We start from the raw sequence: 14581 nt of genomic DNA, 5'->3' as shown, positions 1-14581 counted from the left end.
TAAATGTTGTAACTGTACCTGCATCCATCACTTCCTCTGGCAGTTCATTCCACATACGAACTACACTGTGTTAAAAAAAGATCAGTCAGGTCTCGTTCCATTGATGATATGTTTCTCCAGGAACCCAATAAGGATCCCATGACAATATCATCTGATCTCTTCCTTTGTATCATGCAAAATCATGACAAGACAAAGGCAATCACATTTCACCCTGAGAAGTGCCCTTTGCACCTTAGATTATCCTGGTATGGCAAGGTTTCTCAAATGTTTGAGCATCAAGTGAAGCCAGCTGATTCAAACTGCTGTTACAATTAGGAGTAACAGGATTGGTGTTCAACACGAACGGAATGTTATTATCCAAACAAAAAAAAGTTCCACCTATCACATAGATGTGTAATGTTGGATATGATATTCAGTATCAGTGTGTTGCCAGGCATGTAGGCCACAATCCTGAAGGCGGGCTGATCATATCAAACAGCACTTCCCTTTTTTTTTTGCAATGGCAGGGTATTGACCATATTTAACTGGTCCATTCTTGCAAACTTCAGAACATTGTGTCCAGCATTAAATACATTTCTGCAATTGGAGGAATATGTTCAAAGTATTCCATAGTTAATGACTACAATTGCTAATTTCTAAGAATTACACTCACAACCATTTCAGAGTTGTCAGTCCAGCCCAACATGTGGTGTATTTGCATGAACTGGAAGCTGTGTGTGCGAACACATAACGCCCTGTTATTTGTGCACAGAAATAACATGGACAGACACTGCGTCTCTTTCAACACAACAAAATAGGTGTCAGCCATTCAGTGGGTAATTTCTAAGCAACGCCAATAACAGGGTTTCGTCTGTTTAAAACTTAGACAACGCTGTGAAATGTCTGCTCCAGCCCCACAGGGTTCCGTCTGTTTAAAGCCACAAACAGAAAAGTCCAGTTTTCTCCTGGAGTCTGAGAGAAATCAGGTTTCTCAATGAGGCAGAATTTCAGCTGCTGGGGGCCTCCGGGCCTCGCCCCGCTCCTCGGTCATTCTGATTGGGTTGGAGGACCTGCCATTTACGCTCGGCACTCCAACCAACAGGAACGTAATTAACACTTGGCATGGGGAGTTGAAAAACATTCTCAATCCCTATAATTAATTGGAAAATACGTGAGTTATCATGGTTTTCTCCACAATTCCGTAAATTTTTCAAAGAGCTTTAATACTCCAACATCTAGATAAAACTGAGCTTTTAAAATTTTTCACTTCTTCCCATTCTGATCGGTACTGAAGGGTTGACTCTTGTTATGTTCAGTCCTACGACCACTGGTTCCTCTCTCGTTCTCTAATTATATACCAAGTGAATCCCTTCCCACAAACAGAGCAGGTGAACAGGGTCTCCTCGATGTGAATGTGTTGATGTTTCAGAAGGTGCGACGCGCGTGAATTCTCTTACGCACATGGAGCAGGTCAATGATCTCTCCTCAATGTGAATTTGCTGGTGTGGCACCAGGGCAGATGACCGACTGAATCCCTTCCGACACAGAACAGGTGAATGGTTTCTCTCCAGTGTGAGTGTATTGGTGTCTCAGCAGGTTGTTGCTGCTTTTAAAACTCTCCTCACAGTCAGAACATTTGAAATTTCTTATCTTAGTATGAACTCGCTAGTGTCTCAACAGGCTGGATGAATTAACGAACCCATCTCCCCATGCAGAGTAGGTGTATGGCCATTGCCCACAGTGGGTGCACTGATGTACAGAGTTCAGATGATTTTCTGAATCCAGTCCGGCAGTGAGAGCACCTGAAATGGAAGCTCTGAGAATAGCAAGTGAATGGATATAGAGAGGTTAAATATGTGGGCAAAAATGGCAAATGGATGAAATGAGAAATCACACACTTTGGCAAGTAGGATAATAAAAGTTGATTATTCTGTCAGTGGAGAGAAAATGCAGAATGCTACAGTTTTGAAAGAATCGGATGTCCTGATACACGAATCACAATAGTTAGGATAACTTTACTATCCTGAAAACATGGCTTAAAGAGTGGTAACATAGCAGTTGAACATCTGTCGATACACAATTGTCAGGCAGGGGTGACGGTGGATGAAATTAAGATAGAGGTTTTGCATTATTGGTTAATGAATCATAATGTGATGTGGGATGATATAATAAACAAATCATAAGATCTGACGCGTTGTGCTCCACAGAGCCTGCCAGTTTGTCCTGGAATTGAAACTTTAAACAGAAATAACAGCTACATTTTAAAATATCACTGCAACGTGATCTGTGGGGCTCTGCACTGACCCTGTGCCCAGATGCTTCCACCAGATAGTGGTCCCAGATTTATTTTTTACTCAGAAGTGAGATGTGCGGTTTCAGACTGGCAGCAGAGAAAAAGGAAGTTGTGCTGTCTGGGAATGAAAAAAGTGGTCAGTTTCATGTTATCAGCACAAACAGACTTCCTGCCTGTGAGTTTGACAGCACCGAGAACAAGCATACAGATTGCTGCTGGTGTCAGCATTTTAATTCAACACAACATTTGATGCCTCTCTACACATGCCAATCATTCTCCATACTTGAGTTCAATTGACACAATTGTTGTCTTCCTTGTCTGAAAAAAAAACTGAAGAGCTTTTGAGAGGCAGTGGCAGTGTCCCTGCCTCTGGGCCAGAAGGTTCAGGTTTAAATCCCACTTTCCTCGGAGGTTTGGCATAATCTGTCTGACAAGGCTGATGAAAAATTATTATAATGAGCAGTAACTGACAAAGAAACATTGGACAGTCAGGAACTACACATCTGCAATATTTTAAGTCTTTAAAAGAAAGAAATATGACCCATTTCTCTAATCTACTGAGATGTTATTACACAGCTCTGAAACAGGTACGACTTGAACCCAGATCTCCCTGTTTAGGGGAAATGACAACTGCTGCACCACGTGAGGATCACTTGCAATGTTTCCCTCTCTGTACATAAATCTGTTCCAGACTATCATGTAAATACTGGCTTTAGTTTCTTCCTTCACCAATTGGCTATGAGGAGCATTACAACAGGGTCTGGATTAATACTCATTAAGGTTAACTTTATAACCCGGCAGGACAAACCTTCATTGCTTAATTACCAGCCTTGTTATTCCCACTGATTGAAACTATAGCCCTGATAATGATGCTTGACAATTAAGAGCTTATCACATATTTGAATATGATGGGCAATCAATGATTAGCTGTTTGTGATAAAATACATGAGTTCGTAAATGTCACTGCTTCAATTTTTGTTGTTTGCTGACAATCGGAATGGTCTGAGCATTAAATATAATGTATGCATTGCTGATACACGCACGCATACGTTCTAAGGTGTGAATGTTGTTACAAGAGGCTCTGGATTAATATAAACTGACATAAACTGGAGAACAGTGATTACTCATGCAGCCTGGATTATTATCAACCAACACAGTTTCTCGTGCAGGAATTCCTGATCTTGGCCCTAGGTTAAAGTAAACTATAACCTGATCAACTGTAGTGATAACTGTTGTAGTATTAAGTGTGACCAGTGCAGTACAATTGAGATAAATTCTTACATGTCCAAATAAAATTCAACAGAAACAAAATTAGTGTTTTTACTGGTTCAGATCGTTGCCAGAAAAATGGCTTTTTTACCACTGCTTTGATTGGACATCTGGTTAATGTAACCAGGCTGTGCATCAGATGTCAAATCCAGAATCTAATGATTTTGAAATTAGATTCAGAACTACAGCTTGACCATAACGTTGGCTAACACCGCTGCTGTTAACCTTCCATATGCTAATAACTCCAACACCAACTTCAAGAATGCAATTGCATTGATTTGGATTTATTTGAGTGAAATTCCTTGAATAATGGAATTTGACAGGAGAACAAGGCCATTTGGCCCATCCATTCAGCTGTTTTAAACAACTGCCCAATTGTTCCATTTCTCCAATCTTTCTCCAAAGCCCTTAGAAACTTCTTTTTCAAATAGACAGTTTCCTTTTCAAAGTTCCAACTGAATTTGTTTCCTTCAGTCTTTCAGGGAATGCATTCCGGATCATATTGACTCACCAGTGGGGATGCGGTACATTTAAAAGACAATGACTGGGAAGCAATATCAATACTAGAGGAAATTCTTGGGCACAATGCATGCCCTTTATTTATCTGGATGAAACTATTATGATTGCAAAAGATACCTACAGATCCAATTGTACACCTCCATCTTCAATTTTACTACAGATTTAACGAATGCATTTTAAATGTGTTTGGTCAATAAATCAGGACTGTAATACAAATAGGTTCAAATGTTGTAAAATTATCAAGTGCCATTTTCAGACATGAAAATTAAACCTGCTGTTTCACTCTCAGTCAGACTAGATCAGAAACACGCACATCTATGTGTTTCAGATCTCCAACATCTGCAATTCTTTGTTTTGTGTTATGAAACAAATCACAATTTTGACACCAATCTCTGATTTTTCAGCATGTTTCCAGCATTCATCATTATTCTTCCTGACACATTTGCAAGGAAGCTGCTGTTCTGTGTCTAGGCCTCTGAACCAAGGAAGAGAGCAAATCAAATCTATTTCTAATGCACTTCAGCACTGAAATTACGATGACTCAGCTGTGAGTGAAAAGAGATGATAAAGATTAAAGCCCCATTTGTCCCTCTCAAGTGACCCTGCTGGACTGTATCCAAGCTAAAGGCCTGTTTCTGACATATGATCCTCTTCCCAGATTGTCCTTTATGAATCCAGGAAGGTGATGTTAAACACTCAGGTGGTAAAGACAAAAGTTACAAAAATGTCTCAAGAAGAGGTGACTAATTTTACATTTGTACAGAATATATAAACCCATCGACAAATCAGGATCATCAGAGTGAACAGAGTCCTGGATATGGTTAGCAGCATCAACAAGTGCAGAATCCAAACCTTGCGTTGCTAATGAACTCCCTGGTGTGTTTGCAGGTGGGATGACTGAATGAATCCCATCCCACAGGCATTACACGTGAATGGCCTCTCACAAGTGTGAATTTGCTGGTGTTTCATCAGGTTGGATGACTGAGTAAATCCCTTCCCAAACATTGAATAAGTGAATGGCCTCTCTCCAGAATGAACTCGCTGGTGATTCATTAGATTGGAGGATCGAGTGAATCCCTTCCCACACACAAGGCAGATGAAAGGCTTCTCTTTTGTATGAACCTGCTAATGTGTCAGAAGGTTACACGAACAGGTAAATCCCTTCCCACAGTCAGAGCAGCTGAAAGGTCTATCTCTTGTGTGAAGTTGCTGGTGTATCAGAAAGTTGGATGAATTAATGAATCCCTTCCCAGACACAGTGCAGGTGAATAGTCTCTCCCCAGTGTGAATCACCTGGTGATACAGCAGGCGAGATGGACGAGTGAATCCTTTCCCACACACACAGCAGGTGAATAGCCTCTCCTCTTTGTGAGTATACTGGTGTGACAGCAGGTGCTTTTTGCTTTTAAAGCTCTTCTCACAGTCAGAACAATTAAAAAGTTTGTTATCAGAATGAGCAAATTAGTGTTTCTGAGGATGGGATGACTGAGTGAATACTGTCCCACAGACAGAGCAGGTGAATGGCCTCTTCCTGGTGTGGCTACGTTGATGTGTCATCAGATCCTTTCTGCATTTAAAACTCTTCTCACAGTTTGGGCATTTAAACGGTCTCTCATCAGTGTGAAGAAGTTGGTGAGTCACAATGTGTGATGATCGATCAAATCCCTTTCCACACACAGCACAGGTGAATGGCTTCTCCTCAGAGTGAACTTGCTGATGTGTCACAAGGTTGCATGAATGCGTAAATCCCTTCCCACACACACAGCAGGTGAATGGTCTCTCCCAGTGTGACTGCACCAATGAACTTCCAGTTGAGATGGGTAATTGAATCCTTTCCCACAGTCACCTCATTTCCACCATTTCTCCATGGCACAATGCCCTGGTGTCTCCCCAGTATGGATGATCAGTTGAAGCCTCGCCCATACATGTACAGTTTCTCTTTGCTACAAATATGTGACACTTTTTCCAGGATGTGTAATAGAATGCTCTCCTTCAGTTATGTTTGTGTCTTGTTGCTTTTCCAGTCAGACTGACGTTTGATATCTTCTCCTTTAGACATAACCGAAACCATTTCTCCTTCTATTGTCAGAGTTGAATGGATCAAATGATTCTGTCAGATGTAGATGTGGCACTTGGTTTGAATTTCCAGTCTGCAATCCTCTTCCAATACCTTGTAAAAAGAGCTGACAAAAGTCCTCATTATCAGCACAGAACAGAAAATCAGAACAGCCAGTTGCAGTTTCTCTGAAACATTTCCTGTTCTTCCAGAAATGAGTAACAACGCATCAAGAGATACAAAGAGAACCTTCATAACAAAGTCAGAAGGTTATTCCCGAAATCTATGGGACAATCCACACCCAGGCTACACAGTATCTGTGGAAACTATCACGTGGCATCTCAAGTAAATAATAGTGTCCAAGCACTGGGACCGATTGGAAACCAGACAAACTAAACCCCGCCCGCTCAACGCAATTTCACTACGCTGGGACGTAAGCACTCTGCTCCCCGTGGATGTAAACTGGCGTCTGCAAACGTAAACTTCTTCCCGGGGACACGAATCCGGGACTTCCAGATTGTTTGGCGTATTTAATAAGTGTTTATAAACACTCCCCGTCATCCCCCCAGCACCAGCGGTTCCTCCGTGGTCCCGCATCCTCACCGCCTGCAGTTTACAAAGGTTATTTGGAATGTGGGAACAGGAAGAGGGCATTCTGTCACTCATGACCCTCAATGACAGAAGAGGTCTGTGACCCAACTCCATTTACCCAGGTATTTATTTAATACCAGCTCTTCCAGTCTGTTACAATCTGATTTAAAAAGACCTTTATTTTACATCACACCTTCAGCTTGGAAAGTGTCCTGAGATAAATTTCAGAAACATCAACTCACAGGGGTGATGGGTGAGCAGGGCTGGGTATGGGAAAACACACGGTAAGCAGAGTTTTGAATGATCCCATGCATCCAGGTGAGAGGCTAGTCAGGAATGCAATGCAATGGTCAAGACTGAAGAGAACTCGGGCTTGGATGAGGGTTTCACCAGCAGATGAGCTGTGATCAGGTGGCAATGGTTAACATAAGAGAATTGAAACATCTGGGACTATTATTAGTATTACATACGGTCAGAAGGTCATGTTGTGGTTAAATATGTGCCAGAGATTGTGAACCGTGTCTTTCAGTTTCATAGTTCCAAAGGAGAGGGTGGGTCAATTCAGAATCATATTTTTGTAATGACAATTCAAGATGGTGGCTTTGATCTCGGCAGTTTGTAATTGGAGGATGTTGCCTCTCCTCTAATACTGGATGTGGGATAATCAGTCGGATCACTTAATGACAGTGGAGGAAGGGAGATCGAAGGCCGTGAGGGTGGAGCTTGGTGTTTTCATTGGATATGTGAAAACTAACAGTACTTCCAGATGATGTAATCTAGTTGTAGCCTGAAAAATGAGGAGTGAAAGATAGATCCAGTGTGGCTCATTGGTTTGCACTGCTGCCTTACAGTGCCAGGGACCCAGGCTCGACTTCAAACTTGGGTGACCGTCTCTGTGGAGTTTGTATGTCTCCCTGTATCTGTGTGGGTTTCCACATCATCTAAAGATCTGCAGGTTAGGTGGATTGGCCACGCTAAAAAATGTCCTAGTATGTGAAAGTTAGGCGAGTTAGCCCTGGAAAATCCCTTGTGGGGTGACGGGGATGGAGTGAGTTTGAATGGGGTGTTCTTTGGGTTGGTGCAGACTCAGTGGGCTGAATGGCTTCTTTCTGCTCTGTAAGGATTCTATGATCCTCAGGGGGACACCAAGTCTAAGGAAAGGAGGTGGAAGATTGTGTGGTAATTTGCTCAGACATTGTGGTGAAGGGATTTTTTCAGGATAGGTGAGGATGTGGATTTCAAGGTGAGGGAGAGAGAATAAGAGAGAATCTTTAACAATAACAGTGAACATGGAGAACTTGAATGGTCATCAGTTTAGTGGGAATAGTGTTAAGAGACTACAGGATGGGTCTCATGGACACAATGAGCTTTGTCAGAGAGAAGCTGGAGAAAGGGACGAACTGTAGAGGCATTTTACCCAGCGAGGTAGTGGGAGGAAGGGAAGCAGCAGAAACAGCCAATCAAATTTTCTCAATCTCACTGAGAAAGTAGCTCCATGATCTCCACACACTTGGTGTTGTTGGTGCGGATGGAAGAGATTGGGAGAGGGTCATCCCTTCCAAACTAACTCACTCAGAACAAATGTGTGAGAAATACAAAAATAATTTCACACACTGTGTTTACTCACAAAGCTGGTTTATCTTAGTTTTATCCAGAATAATATAGTTAAAACTGAGCTGGAATTTATTAACCAATGAACATGGTTCAGTCCTGGACATGACTAACAGCAAAGTCCAACTCCTGTCGTTACGTGTGAACTCGCTGGTGAGTCAGCAGGTGGGCTTTCCAAGTGAATCCTTTTCCACACTCAGTGCAGGTGAACGACCTCTCCATAGCGTGAATTCGCTGGCGGACAATGCAATCAGATGAATGCTTGGACCCAGACCCATAGTGAGAGCATCCGAACGGTATCTCCTCAGTGTGAACACGTTGATGGGTCATCACTTCCTGAGAACTTGTAAAGCATTCCTGAAGGTCTCTCCTCAGAGTGAACTCGCTCATGTCTTGTGAGGTGTGATGACCGAACAAATCACTTCTCAAACACACTGCAGTGAACAGCCTCTTCCCCAGTGTGAATTCTCTAGTGCACAGTGACTTCAGATGATGCCTTGAATCCTTTCCCAAAGTGAGAGCACCTGAACGGTCTCTCCTCAGTGTAAACACATTGATGGGACAGCAGTTCGTCAGAACATTTATAGCACTTTGCACAGTGTGTGCATTTAAAAGGTTTCTCTCCATTGTGAACTTGCTGGTGGGTTGTCAGTTGGGATGACTAAGTGAATCCTTTCCCACACTCAGAGCAAGTGAATAGCCCCTCCCCAGTGTGACTGTGCCAATGGATATCCAGTCAGGCAGGGATTTGAATCCTTCATCACAGTCCCCACATTTCCATGGTCTCTCCCCAGTGTGACTGTACTTGTGTCTCAACAGGCCAGATGAACGGTTGAAGCTTTGTCCACACACAGACCATGCATAGGGTTTCTGTTCTCTGTGAATTGTCCTTGTTCCTTCCATGTTCAAAATCCAATGACATTCTGGTTGTGATAAATCGGACACCTCCATTAGACACTGAGATGCCACTGGATCTGTGATCCCTGATTGTAATTCCTCCTCCTCTGGCACCCTCTGAAACTGTTTTGAAACAGAAAATAAAAAGCAGTGAGAGAACACCCACAACAACACAAAGGCAAGTTCTGACATTGACATGAATGAATATGGTAATTTGTTGGGCCAGCACTGAGAGAAATTCATCATGAAACCTGCCAGAATATTGTAAAAACACAACAGGCTCACTAATGTCCATCAGGAAGGGAATCTGCACCCTCACCATCAGCAACACCCCCCACCCGCCGCCGCCCCAAGCCTGCACCTGGACAAGAGAGAAGTGAGAGAGACAGGGGGAAACAAGAGAAATTGCACATACTTACAGCTTGACCAGCACTTGAACAGAATCTCCCAAACTCTCCAGCTTCACCATCTAGAAGGGCCAGGGTAGCAGATGTATGTGGACACTATCACCTCCAAATTCCATCCAAATCGCACACCATCCTGAGTTGTCTGACATCCAGAACTGGATAGGCAGAAATATCCTCCATTGAAACACTGGAAAAATGAAAGCAGCTGCTTCAGTCTCGGTTATAAACTCAACTTCCTAGTCCACAACATCAACGCTCTCTCCTGCAACTATCTAATGCTGAAACAGTCTGATCAGAACAATCGTGTCATGCCCGAATTAAACTAAACAATACAGTCACAACATCACTGAGATGGTCTACTTCCACAGTGACATCATCCAACTCCCCCTTAGTCTCAGCTGATCTGGTTTTGATTCTTATCCATTCTCTTATTATCTCTAGACTTAACCATCTTCCTGCACCCATAAAGGGAGGCAGTGGCCTTGTGGTATTCTCGCTGGATGATAATGTAGTAATAATGACCTGGTAATGTCCCAGGGACCCAGGTTAGATTCCCACCACAGTACATGGGTGAATTTGAATTCAATAAAATCAAATCTAGAATTAAGTAATAATGACCATGAATCCACGGTCAATTGTCAGAAAAACTCATCTGGTTCACAAAAGTCCTTTCAGGAAGAAAAACAACATCCTCACCTGGTCCGGCCTACATGTGACCCCAGACCGACAGCAACAGGGTTCTCTCTTAAACTGCCCTCTGGGCAATTAGTAATGGGTAATAAATGCTGGTCTCGCCAGCAACACCCTCATCCTGTGAATGAAATTAAGAAAATCCTCCCAACTGGCCTCACACATTCAGCCTCTCAGTAATTTTGAGGTGATCCAAAATACAGCTGCTTGTGTTCTTACTGGTAATAGGTCCATCTGTGTTTCAAGGCTTGGTTGTAAATTCAGCAGATGCTGAAAATCTGATACAACAAGAGAAAATAGTGGAAATAATCAGCATGTGAGGAAATAACCTGAGAGAGAAAAAGAATGATATTTCAGGATGAGCTGAATAAATTACAGGTAATAAAAATGGTGCAGAATATCACTGTCTACATAAGCTCAGAGGCAGAAATGCACTCTGGTAGAGGAAAAGCAGTTTCAGATGATGGGAAAATAAATCCAGTAAATTAGTAGCACACTGCTGGGGCAGTGGAAACTTCATTTAGATACAATCTGCAGAAACAACAATATGAAACATAGTTAAAATACAAACATGATTAGAGGCAGAGAGCTGATTAGGGAAGACAGAGGTGTGACAAAGCAATGGATGGATATGGATTTGGATCTACAGTAAGGGAGTCTCACCAGCTCCAGAAATGTGGAGGAGGAGAGTAGAACCAAAGCTTCAAATTGCAAACGAAAGCTCAATAATTTTAACCTCTGATACAATTTCATTGTTTTCAATTTTAAAATCCCTGGCTGGATCCATATTCTTGAGGGAAATCAGAAACACTGGAGAAAAATCTCTCAGTCTTCAAATCTTTTAACTCCCCAGAAAAGGATATCATGAAGGTCATGAATGTCAGTAACAGACAGAATTTTAGAGGAGACAAGTATTTCCCTTGGGTGAGTTTGTAATCTGTAAATCATCCCCTTCCCTCCCCTGCAAGAAGACTTTCTAAATTCCCTATCCATCAGTCCAGACAGAAATGCACAACATGACCTTTCTGCCTCCTGAGTGAGGCTGTCTTGCACACGCTCAGTTTCTGTTCAGATGGCAACCCGTCAACCCCCCAGGTTTCTCAATAATTTTTCTCATGGTAGAAAACAAAAGCATCTCTGGAAATAATGAGCTGTCAATGGTCTGACAAAACTAGGAAGTTATAGAAATCAGTATGAGCAAAGACAGTGTAGAAATCAAGGTGACTAAATTACAAGAAACCCTCTTGACGAAAGAGTTCCATTCCATTCTAGGGTTTGAAAAACTGAGCCGTAGAGAGTGGTTTCTTTGTTTTCAATCTTCCATAGATTCATTGAGACACTGACAATCACTGTTCCCTCAACAATCCATCCATTGATGTGAGATAGATAAGAAAAAATAAGCCGAAGTATGTATGTCATTCATTAGGCCAGAACTCAAATCCTGTGTGCAGACTAGTCACTCCATTACAGAAAGTGTATAGTTATACTCAATCTCAGCAATACTTCCAAAGGGCTAAAAATCCTGGAATTCCCTCCCTAAGGGCATTGTGGGTCTCCCTACAGCAGTTTAGGAAGGCAGCTCATCACCACCTTCTCAATGGAAACTAGGGGTGGGCAATATGTGCTGGTCCAGCCAGTGATGCCACCTTGCCACACAATGTGTTCAAACCTCATCTGCCACAGACGTGTGTCATCTCATGTCCAAATTGACTGATGAAAAGGAAATATGTAATTGCATTGGTGAGGGGATATTTGGTCGGACTGGAAAGTTGCAGCTAGGAGGAAGGGTTGTCTAGGCTGAGGTTGTCGAGGCTGAGCCCCTGAAACAAAGGAAACAGGCGTAAGATTAGATTGAGGTGTAGTGATTGTAACAAAGCCAGGCAGGTGGCCCTCACAGAATATGAGTTCCCCGATTGGGGCTGTTAACCTGGTCCAATCAAGGAGATAACAAGGTGTTGAGCTGAATGAACACAGCAGGCCAAGCAGCATCAGAGGAGCAGGAAGGCCGACGCTTCGGGTCTCGACCCTTCTTCAGAAATCAGGGAGCCCTGCTTAACAGATAAGAACAAGAGTATCGGACATCCTGTTCACTGTGAGGGAGCTGGATCACGTGTAAATAAAGGTTGACTTGCTGACAGGAAACCAGCCTACCTATGTCACGTTATTTCATAAGGTGTCCAAGGTTGAGAGGGTCCTCGATGGACTGGATGAGAAGGAGCTGTTTCCCTCAGCAGGGAGCTCGGTGACAGGGCGAAGTTGGGGAGGTGGTGGTGCAGCAGGGAGACAGAGATTGAAAGGGATTGGTGGAATGACTAGAGGAAGAGGGAAGGGCTGGATCCTCACCCATTCCATTCTGGTATCTCTGCTCCAGGAAAGACATTGTTAAACTTGAAAGGCTGCAGAAAAGAATTATGACAATGCTGCCAGGATTGGAGGGTTTGAGCTATAAGGAGAGGTTGAACAGATGGAACTATTTTCTCTGGAGCATCAGAGGCTGAGAGCAGACCCTTATAGAAGTTTATAAAATGCACAAGAGGCAGGGATAGGGTGAATAGCCAAAGTCGTTTTTTCTCCAGGGTAGGGGAGTCCAGAACTAGACGGCATAGTTTTAAGGTGAGAGGGGAAAAGTATTAAAGGGATCTAAGGGGCAATTTTTTCACGCAGAGGGTCATGCATGGATGGAATAAGTTGCCAGAGGAAGTGGTGGAGGCTGGTACAATTATAACATTTAAAAGACATCTGGATGGTTAAATGAATAGAAAGGGCTGACAGGGATATGGGCCAAGTGCTGGCAAATAGGACTAGATTAATGTGGGATATCTGGTTGGCATAGACAAGTTGGACCGAAGGGTCTGTCTGTGTGTTGTATGACTCTATGATGTTACAATGGTGGCTGTTTCCCTGGGTAACCCTGACACATCACAACGGAGAACCCAGTGCGTGACTCCATCTCTAAGGTGGTGGCTGAGAGCCTGTTGCTCCTTGACTTATCTCTGCCTATGGGGTAAACATGGGGCCTGAGGGGCTCACATCTGGGGCCCTGAAGTCTCCCCTGGGGATTTGCTAAGTTCCACAGAGGCCTTCCTTACATGGTTTCTGTTCCCGACCAGACTCACAACATCCTTCCGCTGTTCACAACTCCTCAGTCTCCTGCCATCAGTACAACTGAGCACCTGGTCCTGCACTTGCACCCTGAGTTGCAGAGTCACAGAGCACAGAAACAGACCTTTCACTCCAACCAGTCTATGCTGACCAGTGTCACAATCTAAACTAGTTCACCTGCCTGTGTTTGGGCCATATCCTTCGAAATACTTCTTTTTCGTGTACTTATCTAAATGTCTTTTAAACGTTGTAACTGTACCCACATCCACCACCTCCTCTGGCAGTTCATTCCATACATGAAACACTGTGTAAAACAATTGCCCCTGTGTCTTTTTTAAAATCTTTGTCTTCTCACCTTAAAAATATGTCGCCAGTCTTGAAGTTCCCCCAATCCTAAGGAAAGGACTGCTATTCACCCTGTCTCATGATTTATAAACTGTAAGGTCACCTCGCAACCTCCTACACTCTAGTAAAAATGTCGCCGCCTATCCAGCCTCTTCTCAAAACTCAAACGCTCCATCCCTGGCAACATCCTGTCAAACTTCTTCTGAATCCTCTCAAGCTTCATAATATCCTTCCTATAACAAGAAGACCAGAACCGGACAGAGAAAGGCTTCACCAGCTTCCTGTACAGAGTCAGCACAACGTCCCAATTCCTATACTCAAAGACCTGAGCAATGAAGGCATGCGTACTAAATGCCTTCAAAATCACCCTATCTATTTGTGACGCAAACTTCAAAGAATTGTGTACCTGAACCCCTCAGTCACTCTGTTCTACAACACTACCCAAAGCCCTATTTTTAATTGTACAAGTTTTGCCTTTGTTTGTTAGCATGTCATCTGGGAAGTAAACAAAAGGTGGAGATAGAGCCCAAAGAGGGAAGAAAACAGTTGAATAGACAATGACTGGTGTGAGGAAAGGTCAGTCCCGGAGAATGAATGGCTGCTAATGTGGATGTGGTAGCAGCCTGTGCAATGACAGGGCCTACTGTGTGGGCTTTGGAGTGAGGACATGGGAGAAGGTACTGAAGTCCTAAAATTGCACTTTTCTGGACTCAAAGTCCAGTTTAACAAAGTTCCCACGTGGAAACTGAGATGTTCTTCCAGCTTACATTGAGCTTCCCTGAAGCCCCGCCCCTTATTCACTCCCATTGGTTGGAGGACCAA

At 43.2% G+C, this 14581-nt stretch overlaps 2 protein-coding genes across 3 annotated transcripts in view; both read right to left on the bottom strand.

Moving 5' to 3' along the window:
- Positions 1-5185: 5185 nt before the first annotated feature.
- Positions 5186-6713, bottom strand: LOC125487487 (gastrula zinc finger protein XlCGF7.1-like). The gene is made up of 3 exons (XM_048619077.1): positions 6510-6713; positions 5558-5851; positions 5186-5473 (listed from the first exon to the last, which is right to left on the bottom strand). Exons 1-3 carry the CDS (start codon positions 6711-6713, stop codon positions 5186-5188), a joined length of 786 nt encoding a protein of 261 aa, XP_048475034.1.
- A 103-nt stretch (positions 6714-6816) lies between these two features.
- The window catches only part of LOC109916309 (gastrula zinc finger protein XlCGF8.2DB-like), a 13643-nt gene continuing 5878 nt past the window's right edge, over positions 6817-14581 (bottom strand). Inside the window, exons 1-3 of one of the 2 annotated variants that reach the window (XR_007265918.1) lie at positions 10532-10612; positions 9635-9809; positions 6817-9338 (exon numbers count right to left, since the gene is read on the bottom strand). The gene's annotated coding sequence lies outside the window, so the exon portion shown is untranslated. Of the gene's footprint in view, positions 9339-9634; positions 9810-10531; positions 10613-14581 lie in introns of those variants that run through there. The other variant, XM_048619133.1, reaches the window with a different exon arrangement.

This window comes from Rhincodon typus, chromosome 42, assembly GCF_021869965.1.
Source record: "Rhincodon typus isolate 14 chromosome 42, sRhiTyp1.1, whole genome shotgun sequence".
NCBI lineage: Eukaryota > Metazoa > Chordata > Chondrichthyes > Orectolobiformes > Rhincodontidae > Rhincodon > Rhincodon typus.
This window is presented reverse-complemented; position numbering and strand designations above follow the sequence as displayed.